At 42.1% G+C, this 23,284-nt stretch overlaps 1 protein-coding gene across 2 annotated transcripts in view; it reads right to left on the bottom strand.

Moving 5' to 3' along the window:
• The window catches only part of KCNK17 (potassium two pore domain channel subfamily K member 17), a 50,155-nt gene extending 31,577 nt beyond the window's left edge, over positions 1 to 18,578 (bottom strand). For both annotated transcript variants that reach the window (XR_003926409.1, XM_030035938.2), the window contains exons 1-2: positions 18,366 to 18,578; positions 4,693 to 4,807 (exon numbers count right to left, since the gene is read on the bottom strand). Coding sequence is in view for 1 of the 2 variants with exons in the window: in XM_030035938.2 (XP_029891798.1) it covers positions 4,693 to 4,807; positions 18,366 to 18,569 (319 nt within the window). In the remaining variant the exon portion in view is untranslated. The remainder of the gene's footprint in view (positions 1 to 4,692; positions 4,808 to 18,365) is intronic.
• Between the last annotated feature and the right edge of the window lie 4,706 nt (positions 18,579 to 23,284).

Here is a 23,284-nt window from a genome sequence, read left to right as displayed (position 1 = left end):
GGTTTAATTCTTTCTCCTACCTGAGTGGATACAAGCCATCACTTCCCACAGGAATGACCTAATCCCAAATTTACATAACATTCTTATTGACAGTATTTTGCTTTGAACACCCAGACACTCAGCAAAGCCTGGGAGCCAGGTGTCTTGCCTCACACACAAGTGTCTGATCTACAGAGCCACTGGGCAGTTCAGCAAGGAGTGCCAGTGCTAGAATTATTTTATTTTGCATTACACATTTAAATACTCAGAGAAAGATGCTCCACTTCGCAGTTGGGGTGGTCTCCAGTGAGCTATAATCCTGTTCTCCCAGGTACAGGAGGAAATTGCGTACTAGTCTCCTACACCCTCAGGGACTGCTTGAACCACTGAGCTGCTTCCACCACCAGCTCCTCCTCCAATACTTTTCAGAAGATCTAAACTTTTCTTTCCCTTGTGCTCCCTACAAGTAACCTGAATGTTTTAATCTGGGCTAAATGAAAGTTTTTGTTCATGATGAATTCCAATGTTGCAATAAGAAAAATAAAAATACTCAAATTCAGTTTAGATGGAAAAGATGTCTTCTTATAATACAGCAGACAAACTAGGAAAAAAACCCCAAAGTTATTGATTACTCACACAGCCTTAGGATGTGTTTGTCTGGTTCCTGAAAATGGGCCCAGCTTATCTGAAAGGTGTCCCTGATAAAGCCCTCAGTAACCTGGTCTGACCTCATAGCTGACTGCTTTAAGCAGAAGGTTGCACTAGAGACCTTCTGAGGTACCAGGAAACCTGATACCACCTACATTCAACTGAACATCAGCAAGTCGGGGGTTCCTATCCTCACTCATTCTTTGAAATGTCTCTGTGAGCACTAGCTACATATACCAAGTGAACTTGCTTGGCTTCTCAAGCTTCTTGTGAGATTTCACACTACACTCACCAAGTCTGCTCTAAGTGCAGGATACACTTGTCAGCTGGACACAGCCACTGAGCTCAGAATACTCTCATTGGGACCCTGGCAGGTTGAACCAGAGTGTGTGTTGGAGGTCTCCATCACTATTCATTTTAGCTGGTGCTGTGATGAAGTAGAGACCAATAACTAAGGGTGGTAGACTGAAAAACACATTTGAACAGAGTTATTTAACTATTTTAAGCCCTATGAAGTTCCAGGCAACAGCAAAATTTAGTTGCACGCTCCTTCAGTGAGTGAAAGGCCAGAAAAATGCTTGGGATGAGTATTGCAGTCTTCTCTGTTATATTTGTACTGTGTATACACTGGAAGCTGTATAGTGGGCTTAGTCTCAAAAGAACAAGATGGAGGAAAGCAGACCAAATTTGCCAGTGCTCAGGAGACAGCTCAGAGGATGTTACTGAGTGCTGTCCCCACATCCACCAGTGACCTCCCATGGACCATTGTGCCACATCCCACTTGGCCAAGCCTGTAGAGCAGCTCTGCCAGCTGCCACAGAGCAGGAAAAAGATCAACGCATCAAAGGTGTGGGGCTCTTCAGCAGAGAACTCCCCTACACAAACCTGAGGTTCACAGAGGATTCAAGTGTGAAAGTGGCCCTAGGCTGTTATTCCATGTTTTAACTACTTTGAGACATCAAGTTGCTTTAACTGAATTTCCCAGTGGAACGTCAGCCAGCAATGGGCAGAAGCCTGGCCATTTCTGAGCAGCTCCACCACAGGCTGAGCAGAACTACAGAAGGTCAAAGTCTTAGAAACTCTTGCTGGCCCAAAGCCCTACACTGCCAGGACTTCACAGCCCTGAACTAGCTGTTGTTTTTCCTCCCATAGGAATCATCTGTGGCAACATAATAAAATGTCTGTAATGTACTAAATACCACCCCTCACTCAATAGCCTGCTCCTTGCCTCTTTGCTAACCCCCAATCCTTTGGGGGACTGCTGTTAGGAGCTACTATACTGTGTTAACCAGAGAAGGGAAGGACAGGAGGAAGGTCTTCCCCTTCCTTCCTTTCTTCACCATGAGATGGTTTACTTGCCCTACTTTATGTTTAAAAAAGGACCTTTGAAATTCATACAAATGAGTACTTAGCTTTGCCACCAGAAAATGGGAAGGCAGCACTAGGTAATGATATCCACCCACTCAAGAAAGGTGGACGTTCAGGCTAGAGAGGACAATACTTCCTTCTACTCTTAGGCTAGCACAGAAAACCTCAGTCTCATCACAAATCCTCTCCCTAGCACCTTCTCTGAAATTACACCACCCCACAGTCATTTGACTTTAGGAACTTTCATCTCATGCCCCACTTTGAACTTGCTTTGACCTCTACCCTGTTAGCCCAAAATAACTAGGAGGAGAGTAAAGACAGGAAGAAAAGACTTTATGTCAGCAGGGGATAAAGACATCTGAGAGATAAAACCAGCTGCAAGTTAGCTTCTCTTTCTTTAATCATGTTTAGTACTATAGCTCTAAAGGAACTCTGAAGATGACTCTTCAAGGCATTGGAGAGGGTTCCTATGGAAACATCTGCAGAAAATGCAGTAACATACAAGATCTGGGATGACATGACATGGAAAAGACAGCAATGAAGAAAGCACAGAAGTATAACAGCAGGGAGAAGAAATCAGCAGAAGGCCAGGGCTGCCCATCCCACATGATCAAAAGTTATAAATGCAGTTCCATTCAGATTATGAGACTGGCCAAAAATCTCAGCCTTGTGAAGCTGGACCTGCTTTCAATGGTTCCATACTCACAGCCTGGGATAAGCCACATAAAGCACAAAACCCTCAACAAACTCTTCTCAAAAAACCTTCCCAATTGTGTCATTTACCCCATAGCCATGCCTTGTACATGAAGCTTCCTATTGTGAAATCACTCCTCTAAACTTGAGTTCTCTGGAAAGGACCTTGTCTCTTTACTTGACATCATCAATTATCCTTCTCAGTAATGTAGTGATGTCTGCATCAATGAGGCTGTACCAGCCACTGTCTCAAGAACATGCATAAAGAAAGAGGATGGGTAACAGGCTCAAGGCAAGGCTCTGTGAGGCCATCTGTATTTTCCTCTTCTACAACATACTGTTATCAACAGAGTATTAAGACCCTAACCTGTATGCAATTAACAATTTAACTTGAAAAAGCAAAATCAAGGACCCAGTTGTCTTAAGTTCTCTGCAGAGAGGTAACTTGTACAGCATTCTCAACTCCACAATTGAAAAATCATGAACAAGTCCCTAGAGTCACAGCATCAGCTTTAAAACAATGAGATAAAAAGAACAAAATACTACAGCTTTTCATATTTGCCCCCTGCTATCAAGTCATTCCCCACCCACCCCCTCCCACCTTCAGGGCAAGGAGTTTACTTAACTAAAAACAAAAAAGTAGCTTAAGCTTTCATGGAGTAACAGCCAGAAACATTTAGTCTAGATCTCTGCCAACATCACAAAACCCCCTTATATTTTAACATGACAAATTTGATTCTTCTTGAATGTCGTTAACTTAAATTGGTTGTGGTAAAACAGAGTCACTCTGACAGCTCAGAAAGCGATCAGGATCAACTCCTGAGGCAAAGCATGCTGCTTTGTATCAAAGGCTGGAAGGAACTGCCCAGGCTCTTCGCTGGAAACCCACAGCCTGTGCAGTCCTGTCTAATGAGCCTCCACTGCCATCATCTGGTACAACCCGTACCAGGTAGGACAACACACGAAACATAGTTCCCAGCCAGAACAGTACACGTGCAAAAGAGCAGGGCAGAAAGATGTACTGAGTCACAGGGAGGTGAGCCCCCCGACCTCTCGGCAAAAAACCCCTCCCTTCTTTCTCTCTCAGCTCGTTTGGGGTCTTAATGTTCTGAAGTCAATCTATCTTCAATAACAATCAGGGAAATCAAAAGAATGCTACACCTGGGTGCACAAAGAAAATTCTCGATCTAAAAATGTACTTGAAACTGAAGAGAGCTGACAGATTCAACACAAATTAGGAAACTCGTGAGGGTTTTTTGGTATTCAGTGACCATCTCTCCACATACTCTCCCCCCATGGATTTTATAATACTGAGTCACACAGTAAGAAAAAGACATCAGGGCAAGTTATTAATGGTTTTGGGGACTGGGGACATGCACTGACAATAATTAATAACACTGTACCTAAATACTTTTTATTGTTTCCGTGCCCCCCCCCCCCCGCTTATTTCCATCATTCCTTCATGTCTTTGCATTACTAATTTGTTGAAACCTGACTCAATTGAATTGTTTCATTAATCCAGCTACTCGACTGTCACCTAAACAAGCAGGTCCTCATCCAATACAGGTAGTAATAAGAAGGAATAATTCATAAATATAGCCTCTGAAGATTCAACAGCCAATATTAAGAGTTTTTCAAAATCATCCCCTCTCCTTGTAACAGGAGAAGTTCATTTCAATGCACAATTCACCTCAGACCTCTCAGAGCATTAGGCTTGGGAAAGTACAGGCAGTGCAGCACTGTGAAGTTCAGGCCCCAAAAGCTGCGTAACTTAGTAGGGATATCTACCGAGCTAATTATACCTGTAACTGATTAGTTAGAGATCATTACTGTGCTAGCACTGACAAAGGCTTTCTACGGCTAGGTTCATAGGTGCTTACCTATTGCATGATATAGACAAGCTACATGAAGCCCCATAGGGCTGGAGCAGCATCTGATAGTACAGGTCCTCATTCCCACTCCTCTCCCACCCATGAGGCAGCCCTGCAAGCAGGGAACTCTTACCAATGGTTGTTATTGCAGAGATGGAGAAGAAGAAAGACCCACTAAAGTCCCACCTGCCCAGGCTAGTGGTGTTTCCCTGGAGGGTTATGCCACTCTTGTAGGCTTGGATGATGCCCTGCAAAGAGACAATAATTTGAGATCCCACAAACCCCCCTGTGGCAAGTTCACGTGACCAGCATTTCCAGTGCTGGCTGGTAAAGTCACAAACTACAACTACTTCCGACTCTGTTGCTTCCCTTTTAATAGGGGATATCCTGTGCCTTAGAGACCAAAGAGCTGAGAGGTCAGAAAAGCCAAAAGCCAGCATATTTGTTCTAAGGAAAGAGCATCTACAGAATAAAAGAGAGTTGCACAAGCACATGATAGATCATACAGATAAATGTGGAAGGCATTGGAAAACAAGAACTACCTAGAGAAAGCTGAGCTAGATAGTTATTAAGCCTGCCTTATGACATATTCATTAGGAAAAGAAAGTGTTTCCAGATGGGATATTCTGACAACAGAAGTACCAGAGCAGCAAATATACATGCACATGTAAATGACACAGATCCCTCACCAATAATGGAGAGGAGTGTATATGGTGTGATGTAGGAGATGGAGACTACACAGGATGGCCACTCTACTAGTATTGGGCAATATGTCTCCACATCAGAACTATAAGTATGAATAAATGGATTAGATTATTATGATGCCTGATTCTGTTCAATCCACCTGGGAAAGACGCAGAAGTCACTATGCTGAAGTGTGCAGTTATGCCAAAATAAGATATCAGATGTCTTAACAGTACCCACATCTGACTATACCTTCTCATGCTAATAAAGTTAATGGCATTGAACTAAGTTGTGTCCAAAACAACGTTAATCACAGCACATACAGTAAACATTTCACACGCACTGAGGAAGAATCCTTGAGAGTTGATAATCCTTGAATGCAAAGTGTAGCCAAGAATACATAAATTCATCACTACTGAGAAAGACATCCAGCTACCAAATAATACTATCCCTATCCTAACAATAAGGCTGCTGATAAAGCTTTCACCACTGATAATAAAAGGAATCACTCTCAGGTTAGATTTGCATCAGTTGTAGGTTTTACAAAGTTGTAGTTTATACATCCATCAAGCAAACCAACACTTCAAGCCTGCAAAGCAAAGAAGCTTTGTCCCATTTTACTGATGTAACATGCTGTAAGTGATTTATATAATACTATACAGGGCTGTGAATTAAAAACAGTTTCCAGAGCCCAAGCAGCAGCTTAACTACAAGGACCATTATCTCTTTTTCTTCAGAGCTACTGGTTCTCACACTAAGAACAAGGAGCAGCTCAGAGTATGTAGTTCTTCAAGTGAGGAAAAAACATGTAGTTTTTCAAGTGAGAAACACCATTTGATAGTTGCATTGTCAGAAATATCTTTATTTACTCATAACTCAAGGCAATTTAAACCATTCAGGGTCACATAATCTATTAAAGTCTGATAACATGCTCTTCTCTGCACAAGACAGAGCAGAGCGCCCTTGCGCTGAAAAGGACTAAGGACCAGATGCTATATTATATTATGCTTCCTTCTGTGAACTGTTGCCATAACTTGAGTGGAGCAACTCACAGAAAGAATTAGTATGCAGCATAAGTGACATGAAAGAATCGAGCCCCCCCCCCCCCCCCAAAAAAAAAAAGAAAAAAGAGAGAAAAAAGGTTGTATCAGGAAGCCTACAGCAGGATTTGTTTTGAATAGCTGTGTGTAATTCCCCACCACCCTCCCCCTTCTTCCAGGGCTAGTGTCTGCATTGAAGTTTGTCAGGTTGCATGGGATGCAGGCTCTGACCTTTCTCTGCTCTTGATCTCTGACAATACTTGACCTCAGGTTCAAGATTTGTAAGAAGTTCTGCAAACAATGGCCTAGTCGGGTATCACAGTCTCCATTAACATAAAATAACTCCCAAACTAAACCACATGGCAAGGGAGACACTAGATATTTATACAGATAGATGACCTGTATTTTTTCCCCTCCAGAAACCAGGGGTTAAATTTGAAACTAAAAACCTTGTTATTCTGTCAAACTTTCCTTCTATAGCCTGTGATCTCTGCAGTTATAAGTAAAACAGCAACAGCCCAACTCTCATATAAATTTATCATCAGCTTGATCAGATAAGACTCAAAAAACCTACACGTGCAGCATTTGTTGTCCATTCTCCTGAGCGATGCCCTGCTGATACAAGTTCAGTTAACAATATTATACACAACATCGTTTTTAAAGCCAGAAACACTTAAGAACCAGAGAGGATTGTAAGAAACTGTGGCTGAATCGGCCCAAAGAAATGGAAATTTCTTCATACAGAAAGGGGAAATAAGCAGCCTTCCCAAGACATTATGTGAGAAGCAAGCAGCAGTAACCAAGTCATTAAACGTTTAATTTCACATCATTGCACCACTTCCATTATGCATAGTTTGGGACCAAGAGACCAAGCAGTTGTGAGCACCCATGCTAGCTTTGCAGTGATTTATAACAGCACAGTGTCTCAGAGTAGTTGTCTTAACTTTCCCTGAGGTGATGCTACTAAGTACAGCATTTGTCTTAAGAGCCTACAGATAGGCTAAAGTATTTGCACTAACAGCATGATGATCCTGCACTCATCTCAACACGAAGGAAGGTACCATGTAACTATTACTCATTGGCAAAGAGCAAGCACTGAGCTTGCAGCTGCCAGCTGTTTTCCTTTCTAGGACTGAGGCACTTAGCATGTTTGTGGTAGGTCTTCAAAAGCCTTCAGCAGTAAGCCTCTGGCTAAGCATTTCTTTGTTAAATCTTATCAAACATCCAGATAACATCATTAACCATTAGGCCCACAGCACCTGTCACAGCCAGCTATGAGGACCACTGAATACTCATACAAATCAAAGCCACTTAAGTAAACAGACACTTCCCAGAGAAATGTCAAGTTCATTACTGTTAGGAAGAAAGAGCTACTGATGCCATCCTGTCCTGGTTTTGGCTGGGACAGAGTTAATTTTCTTCCTAGTAGCTGGTATAGTGCTATGTTTTGGATTGAATATGAGAAAAATGTTGATAACACACTGATGTATTTAGTTGTTACTAAGTACTGTTTACACTAAGTCAAGGACTTTTCAGCTTCTCCTGCCCAGCCAGCAAGAAGGCTGGAGGGGCACAAGAAGTTGGGAGGGGACACAGCCAGGACAGCTGACCCAAACTGGCCAAAGGGGTATTCCACACCATGTGACATCATGCTCAGTATATAAACTAGAGGGAAAGCTGGCCAGGTGCCACTGCTCAGGAACTGGCTGGGCATCAGTTGGTGAGTAACAGTATTGTGCATCACTTGTTTTGTATATTTTAATTTTATTATTATCATCATTATTATTACCATTATTATTATTTTCTTCCTTTCCTGTCTTATTAAACTGTCTTTATCTCAGCCCATGAGTTTTATTCCCCCCCCCCCAATTCTCTCCCCCATCCTCCTCCTGGGGCCCAGTGAGCAAGTGGCTGCATGGTGCTTAGTTGCCAGCTAGGGTTAAACCACAACACATCCTTAAAGGGGAGGATTCGTAAAGGGTGGCAATAAAAAAAAAAAAGCTGGTATCTTTAAGTAAAAAATGTTTTATTATAGTATCTAGAATCAACCTTTGACACAGCAACAATGATGATAGAAAATTAAGGATTGATACTCCTGAGAACAGTAGAACTAATGGAGCTTGCCTTCCTACAGCTGTGCCCATAGAGGTAGATTCATGAACAAGAAATCTGTCGATAGCTATTAATACACAGAAATTACTTCCGGCACAGGAAGTTGTTGGATTGCAAACTCCTGAAGGCTGACAGAGCATTAAGGAAGACATCAGTGTATACTTTCCCTAATTTAAGATGTTCCTCTAGACCACTTCTTTTGGCTAGTGCTTTTTTCCAGAGAAAAATGAAAAGTGGTTTATCATTTTTGACAAAACACAGGAAAAACCCAGCTAATAAACACCCTAACAGAACAGCTGAATTCTCCTTGCTTTCCCATTGAAGAGTCAGCAATATGTCTCTGATGATGATTTTCAGAAAAACTTGAAGTATATTTTGGCCTGTAGGTTCCAAATTTACTGAAGGGGAACTGAATCATACATGTTGGGTCACATCTGCATAGTTGCCTTAGCTGCCTTTTTGAGAACCAGAGAAATTTTTTTTTGCATTACACTGATTTTGACCTGAAATCCTAGGGGTTTTTCCTTTTTCTCTTAATTAGGCTAGCCATTTGTACAGTATATGCTCCAAAACCTAATGTATTAAAAGGCACCTAGTAGAAGTCACACCTCAAACGAGGTGTTCAAAAGCAGGTATCTGCCTGGTCTAAGACCCCAGTCAGTACCACAAACTGCTCAAACACAACAAATCTTGAAGTTGCAGAGCTTGGGCTTGATATTTTGAGAACCTGAAAGGTCACGTGTGCAACTCAAGAATAGGAAGGAAGCAGGTGGGAATTTAAAATGACCAGAAAGAAACAGAACACAGTTCCACTTTGGTTTCTACTGACAGACAAACTACAGAACATAAAAAAGTAATTTCACTTCTCTGCACTTATCTCCCTCCCCAAAATGATAATAATTTACAGTTCACAGCAACTACTCTATCTTTTGCTGACAGTGCTTATATTTTAAACTGTAGATAAAAGTTTTTATGGTAACTATTGTAATTGCTACAGGATTTATAAATTGGGGCAATTTCAATTCTTAGGCCTTCCTGAGTCAATGAAATTTTATTTGCAGGCTGCCATGTTTTCTCATTAAGTAGGCTGTTCTGTTTCTTGTTAGCACCATGCAAAGCCTACTTTCATGGTCAAATATTGTCATAGCTGGTGATTAAAAAAACAGCATGACCTCCATTCAAAGTAGATGTCTGTCCTGTTACCTCTGTGATTAAACATGCCTCAGGATATTCAAACTGGGCCTCCAGCACTCTTGCTGAACCATAAACTCTGAAGTTTCAGTTAGGAATATCATAAGCTAATGCTTGTAAAAATGCACTTTGTTAGATCATTATATCCCAGTACAAATCAAAGCCTAGGTTTGTGCATCCTTCTTCAGGGAATTCCCTCTTAATTCAAGCTCACCGGTAACTCCATGAAGAAGCTGGGAATTTCTGTTGACTCCCTTATCTAACATATCTCTGATTTACTAAACTTATTTTAGGACAGCAGTACCCCTTCTTTCCTTCTACTATCAATTAAAGTAATAATTGCTGGTTCTTTCTGCAAGAGCATCCAAACAACGTTGTCCCAGTTTCCTTACTGGAGTTAAAAAAATAAATCACTGTTTCAGCCTGACTACCTTTTAGCCCTTTACAGCTCTGGGGCTGTACTTCCACAAATGACTGATAATGCGTGCCTCACCTATCTTGGAAAAGTCTCACCAATCTACACAGCTTTGTGCCAACAAACCCAATGTAGTTACAGTCATACTAGCAAAAATTAAAACCTTTTGTTCATATCATCTAGTTAAAAAAAACCCCAAACAAACAACACACCACCAAAAAAAAACCAAGTGTGAGTTTGCTGGTTCTACCAGGACACACACTTAAGTATCCAGAAGCTTAATGCAGACTCAGCCTACAGAGCTCAGGTCCCTCTTGACATTTCAGTTACATCTTTTTCTTCCCTGCAAAAATGTAGGTTTATTCTTTTCTATTTGCTGTGGAGTTGCTCTGTCCTTCAGCCATACCCATAAGTCTTTTCTCATTTACCATGTGTGCTGTGTTACCAGTTCTGGGCAACTCCCAGCTTTCTCAGCTTACACACCTCCTCTCTTCTAAAACCCTTTTATCACACTTGGGCCCCTCTATCACCAGCCTGTGGTTGCAGCACAGCTTCTCATCACCAAGCACTGCAAAAGCGAGAAACATGGTTTACTCTGACCTCCTTAACACAAACTAAAAATTTCATCTTTCACCTCTGTGCTGAATCACAACTGCATGCATCTAGGGTACTGCTTTCAAAAAAGGCAATTAAGATCAGCAATTAGGAATGAATGCATTTGTATACGTACACTGAGACACTACTTCCCTTGCAGTCTCTGCTTTCTTCAGGAGATTATGCTTCTCTTTCCTTCTATGATCTTTACAGCAAAAAATAAACACTATATAAATGATTAATCAGACAGATTAGAATCTATCTCTTCCCCCCCCCCCCCCCCCAACAGCATGATATAAAATGAAAAGGGTGAAAGTGAAGCCCTGGAAGATTATGACCCTACCAAGGATCTCCATAAGAACTCCTGGGGGTGGGTGGGGTGTAGACAAACCACTTTTTTCTGGAAGAAAGTATCATGGAAGGAATCATACAAATGACCTTTTTATAAACCACAGCTCCAGTCACTGCCATTGCCCTGTGCTTCTGAACTATGGCATTTTGGCCAGAGTTCACTGTAATCTTGAGATACCTTTGCAGGCAAAAGCAGTATTTCCTAATTGTATTTGAAGGCAGTTCTCAAGGAAGGCAAAAAAGCATGCAAATGGACTGGGGTATGAAACTTTATTCTCAAGTTTAGTTGAAGTTTACATGTTCATATAAAAAAAAAAACCCCAGCTTTTCCAGGGAGTACATGCCCTCCAGAAAATTGTTCGCCTCATTTCAGATACTTCCTCTCATCAGCTTCGCAGTCTATCAAGGATGGAAAGGAGGGGTTCCCAACTACCCACCAAATTACCATTTAGATTAATGAGAGAATATAAACTCACATAAACTTTGTGCCCTGGAAATTCTGTGCAATGTTGGTATGTAAACATTTATGTCTCGCAGAATACCAGCTGTAAATCAGAGGAAAACAGTTAACATTAACCTCAGTCTCAGATTGCAAGGATGAAGGTCAATTAATTTCAAAATAATTAAAAAAATAAATTACGAATCACACCTTTCCCAGCCATGAGCTCTGATCCCCTGTCCTTGCCTGGAGTGGCAACTTACCTGACTTCTAGGCAAAAGAAGAGCAGGGACAAGATACATTATGAATTCAATGAAATCCAGCTAGTTTTTTAACTTCATGTCACTTGAATAACCTGAGACCTGATCAAATCACTGCCACCCCCCCCCCCCCCCCCCCCCATTTTTGCTAATATAATTGGTATTAATTCCTCTAAACTAAATGAACCCTACCGGCAAAAGCACTTTTACTTTGCAGATGGGTCTGCACTACAGTTTACCAGTCTTCATCTAGACTTACTCTTCAACAGAAAAGCAACAAGAGATGTCATAAAGTACCATAACACTGCAACCACTGTTACCCTAAGCCGCCAGTACTTTTTCTAAAAATTAAGCTTTTATATCAAGGAAGAATCTGTGGCATGATTCATGGGACAAAGCATTGCTGAATTCCAGTCACTTCCCAAATCCCAATGATAAAAGTAACTTGAGAGCTGGGCTGCAACAGAAATAAGCAGGGTCTGTTGAAAGGAACTGCCTATATAATCTACAGAACGGAACACAGCAGGTTGGATTGCATCATCCTTGTAGAATTGGTGAGTTCTTTCTCTACTAGTTTTTTCTTTTAGTTGCATTTAAAAAGGATAGAGTATGATGAACAAGTACCCCTAAGAGTAACCCACATCTTCAAACTGACAAGAATTACCATTTCTCTTTTCAGAGGCCACCCCCCTGGTCTTTAGATATCCACTGCTAGTAGTGTCTCAAACCTGCCTGGCTGGACCGGTTATTGAGACAGTTATCAGTTAATTCCAGCTCACTACACTTCCTTACTCATTACTTCACACCAGGCCTGACCAGCTGTAACTGAGAATTTGGTAACATCAAAGAACATATCTCTTTAGGCAGAGGTATATAAATGTAATAGGTTCCTGTGCTCCCCCCCTCCCTTCTCTTTTTAAACACAGGCACTAGACACTACATCATTGACCAGAAGACCTAGGAGTCAACTAACGAGAAACAACAGTTCATCAGTAGATCTCTTCCTTGCCTTCCAAAAAGTCCAACAATATAGTGCTAGCCTATTGCCTTCCAGAATGCTATATGCCTACTGCCTTATAAAGATTTTCTAACAACTTTTGTCAAAGGTACGCTATAATAGAATATTATAAGCACAGAATGCACACTCTTCATAAGGTACCCATAGTTGTTTGTAATTAATAGGTCTGGAGGAGCACAAACTGGCTATAACTTAACCAAAGCAGTAGTACATTTTGATAAGAAGGGAAGGAACTTGGAAAGAACAATTACAGGGGATCAACACTATTTCACCTGTGACAAGCCAATGGATATTTGACTACAGTGGGTTCTATACAGATATCACTGCTCCACAATACCAAGAGCCAATGCTGTTCCTTAAAGTCCCTTATCACCAACAGGTGATCTCTGATGCTTACCCCTTAACAGTCACTCACTGCTGCACCACCTGTGGGCAAGATGATTTTAGTAAACTGTATTTGCAGGGTTGTATTTCCTGACAGCTGGCACAAGTCTCTGCTGGTTCAATGTCAGTGCAAGCCAAAGTATTGATGAGGATCTTTCAGTCACATGGGATCTCATCGCTTTTGTAAACATGAACTAAAACTCTGTAGCTCTAGCTGTTGACTCTGGAGATAACAGTGTCTAGATCCACCTGCAGGCTTTGCTTTTACTTTATGACCTGCCCTTTAGAATTAGGTCCTTATCACTACACATTAAATCTTGTGTCCTGGTTTCAGCTGGGATAGAGTTAATTTTCTTTTTAGTAGCTAGTACAGTGTGGTTTGGATTTAGCATGAGAATAATGCTAACAGACTGATGTTTTAGGTGCTGCTAGGTAGCACTTACCCTAAGTTAAGGATTTTCCAGTTTCTGATCACTTGTCTTTTGGGGTTTTTTTTTAAGAATGGTTTGTTAACTAAAGTACAATAAAATAAAATATAATAGTAAAATATAATTGTAATTAAAGGGAATATAATTAGAAATTAAAAAACCCCAAAAGATAAGTTATGCACAATGCAATTGCTCACCACCTGCTGACCAATGCCCAAGCAGCAGTCCACCCCTCCTGGCCAACTCCCCCCAGTTTATATACTGAGCACGATGTTCTATGCTATGGAATATCCCTTTGGCTAGTTTCAGTCAGATGTCCTAGCTATGATCCCTCCCAGCTTCTTGTACACCTGCTTGCTGGCAGAGCATGGGGAAACTGAAAAATCCTTAACTTAGGATAAGCACTACTTAGCAACACCTAAAACATCAATGTGTTATCAACATTATTCTCATGCTAAATCCAAAACACACTGTACCAGCTACTAAGAAGAAAATTAACTCAGTAATTGGGTTTAAATAGCATTATGCATCTACAGTAATAGAAAGTGGATAGAACAATATAATAAATACAGGAAACAGCCTTATTAGGGAAATACATATACAACAACAAAAAAGGTTACATCAAAAAAGAAAGGGTAGCATGAAAAGAATGCCATGGTAACAGCCTAACCCAGAAAACACACTGTTCCAAGTCTGGCCATAAGGCCAATCATGTGACTAAAGAGACACTGAGAAGTACAGTAGCTATGGCTACACTGGTGCCTGTAACCACTGAAAATGATGCAGGAAAAGGAGGTAGTTTGGAGGACAGCTCAGCTGAAGCAGAGCTATACAAACTCGCCCCTAGGCAGTAAAACTGAGAGACTTGTGCACTAGAAGTGCATCTCACTGGGTAGTGTGACTAGGTGCCCCCCACCCCCAAAAGGTCAGAGAGGGTATCAGCTCCAAGAGATACACCAGTACAGAAAGCACCCTTTTTATGGGCAGCCTCACTCTCTAGACACTTCTCAAGTCTGGAACTAACATAATTTTTGCCTGGACAGAGACTATTATGCACTTTTTTCCCCAGCTGAGTCCAGTTACTGTTCTTCACTGTACTGAGGGTGTATTGCCTGAAACCTGCCTTATCATTTGTCGTGGTTTAACCCCAGCCAGCAACTAAGCACCACGCAGCCGCTCACTCACTCCCCCCCCACCCAGTGGGATGGGGGAGGAAATCAGGAAAAAGAAGCAAAAACCACAGGTTGAGATAAGAACAGTTTAATAGAACAGAAAAGAAGAAACTAATAATGATAATGATAACACTAATAAAATGACAACAGCATTAATGAAAGGATTGAAATGTACAAATGATGCGCAGTGCAATTGCTCACCACCCACCGATCGACACCCCAGCTAGTCCCCCCGCGGTGATTCCCCGCCCCCACTTCCCAGTTCCTATACTAGATGGGACGTCCCATGGTATGTAACACCCTGTTGGCCAGTTTGGGTCAGCTGCCCTGGCTGTGTCCTGTGCCAACTTCTTGTGCCCCTCCAGCTTTCTCGCTGGCTAGGCATGAGAAGATGAAAAATCCTTGACATTAGTCTAAACACTACTTAGCAACAACTGAAAACATCAGTGTTATCAACATTCTTCACATACTGAACCCAAAACATAGCACCCTACCAGCTACTAGGAAGACAGTTAACTCTATCCCAGCTGAAACTAGGACATCATTGCATCTGTTTCCATCTTCTGCAAATCTTATCATTGAGAGCTTCCTTTGATGTGACATCACAGCCAGTAATTCCAGCTGAAGACTACCACCATATTTATAATAAAAAGCCAGATATCACCATCTTTGTATGTTCCCTAATGGCTCGTGAGGAAGTGCTCGCTTTCCATCTTGGTCCTGGTGAACACGTGTTCATGTCACAAACTGTATACAGTGTCAGAAAAATAGCCTAGGGTTAGATGGGCCAACAAAACCAAACTTATGTCTTCCTTGAGTAGATGTTACTGGATGCACAGTAGAGGGACACATGGCCAGAGTCCCTCTGTTGTCCCCTAAGCTGTCCTTGTTCTAAGCATAAGTAATGAAAGCCAAGAAAAATGCAAATCAGTCTTCCCCATATACATATATGTGTGTATAAACACATGAGCATGCATTTTGTTTGCTTATACATAAAGCACTCACACATGCTACCCTCAGCTATTTAGGAAATGTGGGACTGTTCAGCATCCCGCAGGGGAAGAGCCAGCCAGTCCCTCCAGGCAAAAAAAAAAAGAAAAAACACAGAGCTGTGGGAAGCAGGAACCCACCACTACAGACGTCACACACTTTCTAACACTTTCTCCTCTGCCATTCAGTTTTTGTTGTTGGTCTGCTATTTCCATCTCTGTCTTATTTTGTTAACTAGAAAATTAGTTCTTCCCTGGAAAGGATCGGAGCCATAGAAATTACTGAATGAGAATTCACTGGTCTAGCTATGGCAGCATGGTCTGTTTGCCTTTGCCTTTCCTCCTGCCCATCCTCACACCGTGCTCTCCTGTTAACTCCTTGAAGCAGGAGCTCTCTTGCTCTCCATCTGTGCAAGGGCTGGAACAGTGAATTTCCACTCCCAGTTGGTAACCAGGAACTAAGCGATAAACAGGTTGTAAAATGATGTTTATTCATTGCTTAGCAAACTGGGATTTTATTCCATACTGGCCCCTATACACTTAAAATGGAGTTTAGAATTATCTAGGATTAAAGAGCTGTAAGAAAACAATGAGGAATTGCCCGTAATGTCAAAGCAATTAAAATTCACACACTGTTTTATGTTTTCACAAACACTCTTTATATGTCTGTCTTAATTAGCAAATAATCAGCTGTCTATCTAGAATACGAGTTTGTTATCTGAAGGGGGCCAGTGATGACACTGCCTGATAAGCTATGTGCAATTTACTGCACAGAAAAACATCTCTTTTTTGAGCACACTTACAGTATCCAAGCAATTGCTACACAGGAAATTAGAAGAGAGCGTAGGAAAGAAGTAGTCCTGCAAATTATGTGTTTTAAGATTAATTTCTCACTGTGAAACTTATTTTTAATAACACACAAAGCCATTCAAACTCAGACTACGGTTTCTCAAAGCATGAAGGCATGCACAGACACTCCATTAAATGAAACAAAACTTCTTTCATTTCCTCATCTAGGGCTTGCTCAGGTCACAATTAAGTACTCGCACAGTATATTGTAGCAGTGTCTGGTCTAAAGGGATTTGGGCAGCTGTCCTCTTCTGTCGACTACCAGATGGTATCAAGAATTAGTAGAGGTCTCCCTACAGTAAAACAAACCATCAAATGACATTAGAAACACCTTTCTACCTACTCAGTTGTGATCATCATCTTCTCTCCACCACCACCCCGTTACTGTCATTCATCAAGTGAAACCCTTCCAGCCCCAGGGCAAGACCCATGCCTAGCGCTCACTGTTAAACGGACCAGTGCTGAATAAAGCTCAGCTCAGACTTGCCTTTAGGAAGTGCCAGGCTCGTCTCTGACATATTTCTCACTTCTCTCTGATTATTTATATTCCACAGCTAGCACAGGATGCACTATAAAATATATGAGTAGATACCACAGTAGCTTACAGGGGTCCAAATTCATATCCTATCTTCAATGTACTACTGACTGCCACAGAGAATTTACCATCTAGATAGTCAAGAGATGAGAGCCTGACACAGGTTATCAGCATAATTTTGTCTGCCAGGGCCTTGCTGAAACTCCTGACAAGATTATCTGTTTGATGGTTTCTGTGTTTTTCTCTCTCCTGGAAAAAAACCCTGGAAACACTTATCCAAGTCCCTTTCAGGTCCTTTGAACTCTGGTGGCCAGCTACTACGGTTTCAGCCACCACTGAACACTGCTTTTACAAAACCACCAAGTTTTCTTCATTTGTTTGGCAACATCTATTTGAGGCACATAGACCAAAGCAAGCAGTACATATTCAATCACCAGCACCTACTGAACTAGAATGGTTCAGGTAAATATTCAAGTTGCTTTAATATTGTAGGTTTTTCTTTTTCAGAGAAAAAATGAGCAAGGAGAGAAGCCATTTATCCCACTTTGCTCATATCTGCATCATACAATGCATCCATTTATACTTTAATAAGACTGCATTTGGTCCTGCTTTACATTTTGCAACCATCCTGCCAATATCCTCAGAAACATTTGTAAGGATACCTTAAGTTGTGTTACCAGGATTTTCTATTCCCCTTTAAATAACAAAAACTGAAAGTTTGACATTAGTATAAACACCAGTTAAACTTGCCACGACAAAGCCTCTCCATTAGAATTTACCACTTGTAAGATGTCACAGACTAACTCATTCTTAATAAGTTCAACAGCAAAACAAAGCCTACCTGCAGTTAATCACAGGTAATTACCACATAATGGGAAAACTCTGCCACCGTCCTCCTTCCGTCAGGACACATCCCTTAAAAACTCGGGAACGCCACAACTTGTGGGAGGACGGCGGAGAACAAGAGAAACTCTTTACCAGCAGACAGAAAACAGGGCCGAAATACTCGGTGACAAGCCGGGAAAGGCCGACGTGCCGGCCAGCCCAGAGCAACGCGGCGCTCTGCGCTCCTGCTCCCACGGAGCTGCCCCCGGAGCGGAAAGCTTTTCCTACGCCGCGGGCAGCTTCTGCGGGGCAGGATTATGTGTGCGCATAGATACAGATAGGAAGAAAGTTTTAAGTTTCTCGCAGGCAGGAGGCGAGGTTCCTGCCATTACTAACCGCCGCCCCCCCCCCCCCCCGCCCCCAGCCCCAGGACGAAGGCAGCGCCTGCCGCGGCAGCTCCCAGCTGGGCGGGTGCTTTGCTCCGCCGCTGCCGCGCCGGCGGAGGGGCCGGCGGGCTCACCTCGATGAGCCGCTGGAGGCCGGGCCCCCGCAGGCAGGTATAGTTGGCGAGCAGCTCCCAGTGCTGCTGGAGGAGGTGTTGGGCCGCCTGCACCTCGGCCGGCCGCTCCAGCGCCTGCAGCACGCCGGCGCCCAGCCCCACATAGCCCACGTACGCCGCCAGCAGCATCGGCACACCCCAGCGCCGCCGCCGCGCCGCCACCATCAGTCCCGCCGCCGCCCCTGGGGCTGAAGGAGCTGCCGGGCCGGGGGCGGGCGCGAGGCCGCCCACGGCAGGAGGGCTGCGCCGGGCAGGGCGCCCGGCCGGCCCCTAGCACCTCCCCCGGGCCTTCCCCCACCCAGCTTTGCCCCCGACCTGCCCCTTCCCACCCTCCGCGGCGCGGAGAGAAGCCTAAAGCCGCGCTGGGCCGGGCCAGGGCAGCGGGTTCCGCCCGTTCCATGCGGCAGCCCGCCCCCCCGCCCTTCTCCTGTACTACTCCGCTTCCCACCTGCCTTCTCCGGAGCGCGGAAGTGCCTTATGGCTCCCTTCTCTGTGCGAGGACGAGCACCGAGGCATGTTCGTCCCTCGGAGAGATACTACCCAACACCCTTGCCAGCAAACCAAATTGCTTATCTAACCAGCTGGTTTCAGTTACAGATCACCATACCAGCGACTTACATAACTCTAGTTTCCTCCTTCAGTCAGCTGCTAAGCTAATTTAAGAGGTGGCAAACAGGTGTTTCTGATAACAACTCTTCAATATAAGCAACTGTAAAGGTAGTAAGCTTGTGTGTCTTTTTATTGTTTGTGGTTTCTCCTATGAAAGATGGGAGCACCTTCTTTGCACTGGTAGTTCCCAAGACTTATTTGATTAATTATTTTCTCGTATAGGACTATATCAAATGTTCCCCTCTGTTCCCTCACCAAGAGAAAAAACAACCAAATCACTTTGGGTGTAAAAAAAGTTTGTTTGCAGAATATGAGATACAGGAGAATACACCTACTAAATTTCTGAACAGGATGCCTTTATGTGCTGTCAGATAGTAATGTCTTCTCACACTGCCCTGGGATTTTTTTTTTTTTTTTTTGCCAGGGGAGTGTTCATACTATTACAAATAAGGCAGCCTTCAAACAGGTATTGCACCACTGAAACAGTTCTGGTAATGTGCTAATTCACGTTTTTCTGGGAGGTGCTTTAAACTGACTAGCGTTAACTCATGGTTTTACTGGCAAGATGCAAAACTTAACACACAAAGGATAGACCAATTCCAGTTTAAAGATATCATCCTAAATGCAGTCTTAAAACAAAAATAGTTGTGCTGCTCATTGCTCAGTCTTAACTCTGCATTTTCAATGTATTCATTACTGAATGATGTTTAAAATGGAAATGAAAAAAGCCTTCTTTAAAAATGTATATGAGAAAGAAAAGATGCAAAGATACTAAAAAGTATATATATATTCAAGTTTCCTCTCATTTAAGATCAGGAAATAGACACATCTGAGCTACATTTTGAGAATTTAACTGCATTAAAATCAGATAGTTTATACAAAGCACACTAAGTATAACCATGCTGAAACATTACAAGCTAAACATATAGCAATTAATGTTTATACTAAAGATATATTATATAAAACAAATTACAGGTGAGACTCAGGGTTTGTAACTACAAGCAAGACCAAAAACCCAGGACATCAAGCATATGCTTGCTAGAGGGAATTTGGGGAGCAAGAGAAGAGATCAAGATTCACAACAAATCTTCACAGAATCATATGAAATTTTAATGGCTGATTTTCTTGAGTATTCTCAGAAATGTCACTTGTGTGTCAGCCTTCTGTTTACATCTCCAGACGAATGGCTCAAATATTTGCAGATGATATTTTGGTGTTGTTTGGAAGGTACCAATATATCTGAGGATGAGGGAGGGCTTGCTGAGTAGGCTTAAAAGGTAAGTGTAAGCCTGGAAGGATGTTTGCTTCTTGTCCTGCACTGGACTGCAAGTGGTAGCTGCTCAGGACAATGTGCTACTTTTCCACATCACAGATGGACACTGCCTGGGCCATTGCTTCTGCCACAGGCCACAGAGCTACATTCAGAGGCTTCAGAAGGGCTGTATTCCATGCATCTGAGCATCTTGTAGCAGGTTGTGTGATCTCCATTCTGTGCAGGATTGCACCACTGGTAAAATGGGTTATTAAAAGAGCAGAAGAGTCCCTTTTGTGCACTCTGGCTCCTTGTAAGCTCTTGTGATTGCACAGTTCTTCCATGTTATTTTTCTTAGCTGGTCTGTTGATACTTGTTTACTACCTTTTTCTTAGAGGAAGGGTACTAGAAAGCACTTGATCCATCCATGCTGAAGAGCTGGGCCAGTGCTCCAAGTATGTATCTCAAAGTAACTTTGATTACAGATGTGCATGACCTTTAGGATCTTTTCAGGAACTTGAAAAAATGACAAAGTGAGCAAGAAATCTTTATCATGTGTGTAACACAGGAGAGGTCATCAGTATCTTTCTCTTTTCTGTTTCAACATGGCCATATGCTTGATTCAAGGTACCATTTTCAGTCTTCCAGCTGGCAGCTTGAGAACTGCTGCAGCTACTTTCAGCCTTAGTAAAAGCAGCAGTAGCAAAGAATTCAGAAGATAGTCTCACCATGCTGCTACTTTGCAAAATCAGTATCAGGTACAGGAGCAATTTTCTGGACTGCAGTAAAAGCAATCCAAACGCCCTGCTGTCAGATGTCAAGTAAGAATGATTTTAACACTTTGCCAGTAAGTGGTGCATGCATGCTTTCTATCCCTTATAAACCTCATTATCATTTTTTATGGCATGCAGCATGGTGTACAACACTCTATAGGATCACCTTTAGACAGGTGCATGTTTTGTGGCTGCCTGTGGCTAGATAAAGTAAGGAAGGCATGGAAAAAGGCAAGGTGAAGGGAACAGGTTAGATATAAAGTCAGTAGAACTTTGGTTTTGTCTTTCACACAAACAGGCCTAAAATGTCTTGTAGTGTTGAGGCAAGGCAGGTACAGAGTACAGTGATGGTGATGATGTTAGCAATTGCATATGCAAACATTATGTCCGAAGAATAGAGAATACTGAGAAAGTTTCCTGTGAGATTTGCAAAGATACAAAAAGCCAGACAGGAGAGAGTTGGCTGTTCTTGGTGACAGAGGCTACAAAGAAAGCTGTTGCACAGATTTATGGGAATAGCTGAGGGCATACAGAAAGATCAGTGCAAAAACTGAGGAGATAAAATCTGTGAGGTAGGTAGTGGTAAGACATGAGGGAAATCTTAGATGGAATAAGCGTTTGAAAACTCAGTTTTGAAATGAGTTGAAAAAACCATAGCTGGCATTCTTACATACCAGCATTTCAGATTTTGAGCAGCCACACTGCACTATGCAGGAGTCAGCAACTAGCAAAGAAAACAAGCACCAAGTCAGATGTAAGAACAAGCATGTGTTGTGACCCTCCTCAGAAGTAAAAATCTAGCACAGAAGGTATGTGGGAAGAGATTTGTGACCTACACACATCTCTACATGTTTTATGGACACTTCCCCAAAACGAAATATCAAAGCAGCTGCTGAAAGGCTGACGTTTGATGTTACTCTAGCCTGTCAGCCATAGGCTAGCTTGGAGCTAGTCTACATGCCCAGTCATATTTCACTCACACTTTACATTAGTTTCACTTATAAAGGAGTTTTATAGGATTAATTGATGGTTAGTATGAGTTATAAACACACTGAATAAATAGCAGTGTGTACATAATTACAAGCATACCCATGGAACGTGTTAGTGATGGTTATAAACAATCTAGTATGGTACTCAATGAATGGATAATTGTTTTATCAAGTTTCTGTAGTATACTTTAATACAGAGTATGACTACAGTTTTACATCTCAGTGATTAGCCTGTCATAAGGTGCTTAAATGTCCTTCTTTGGCTTTTCTGCTTCTTTGGAGATGGCTGCTGCTACTTTTGACTTACAATACCTGTGATAAAATCAAACTCCCTGTTTCTCACAGATGACACGATGCGCATGACTGTGGATCAGATTTAACACAAGAGCCTATCATCAGCCTTGTTTAGAGGTAAACGGACAGCATCATCTCTGTATGGTGCATGATAGTTCTTCACTGAACTGGCCCAAAGCAAATGCCAGACTCAAATAATATTTGTGATCTGGCTGGAAATAAGGAAGTCTGCTTGCATTTAAATTTAGTTTAAAGTGCTGTTTTCAAGTGGCTGTGAAATGAACTGTGATAAAGAGAAGGACCTGCTCTGAGCTGTCAGTTCACTCTGAAATGAATTGTAACAGTCCAGGCAGCACTGGATAGACACATAATTTCTGTACAATTTAAAAGAAAAACATTTTAGACCAGGAACTAAAGAAATGTTATCATTTTATATGAAAGCTGCTAATTTCAGACAACATCAATGGAATCTTAATTGGATGGATGTCATTAAGTAGGTGGTCATTACTGTCGATATTCCTCTGTGGTTTTGTTTGTTTTCTGATTGAAATGCAGAAAGATTTTTGTACCTGACTTTTTCCACTTGAGACTCTTGGTGACATGACTTGTCATTGGAGCTGGGAGGCAGTCACTCTGGATTTTTTGAAAATGAGTGACTATAAGAACTATATTCCACTGGAGAAAGAGAAAGGATAATAATTGATTACTTTAGGGGAAGTTGCCTTTGTTGAGTGAGAGGTGTAAAATGAATCCTGGGACACTTGTTTTACCATGCGTGCTACTTCTTTGGAGGTTTTAATTGGCTGATGCCTACACAGTGTGTGGAAATTTCAATGCATCTGAAACATTTCCTCCTTAGGAAACAGTCCACAACCTGTGGTTTAGTCCTTTATCCACAGGGCTTGCTTACTGTGAGATATAGATGAAAGATGAGCTTTCAAAACTGCTTTCTGTGTACCTTGC

This window comes from Aquila chrysaetos, chromosome 13, assembly GCF_900496995.4.
Source record: "Aquila chrysaetos chrysaetos chromosome 13, bAquChr1.4, whole genome shotgun sequence".
NCBI classification, from domain to species: Eukaryota; Metazoa; Chordata; class Aves; order Accipitriformes; family Accipitridae; genus Aquila; species Aquila chrysaetos.
The sequence above is the reverse complement of the archived record's forward strand: the minus strand, read 5'-3'. Positions and strand labels throughout refer to the sequence as shown.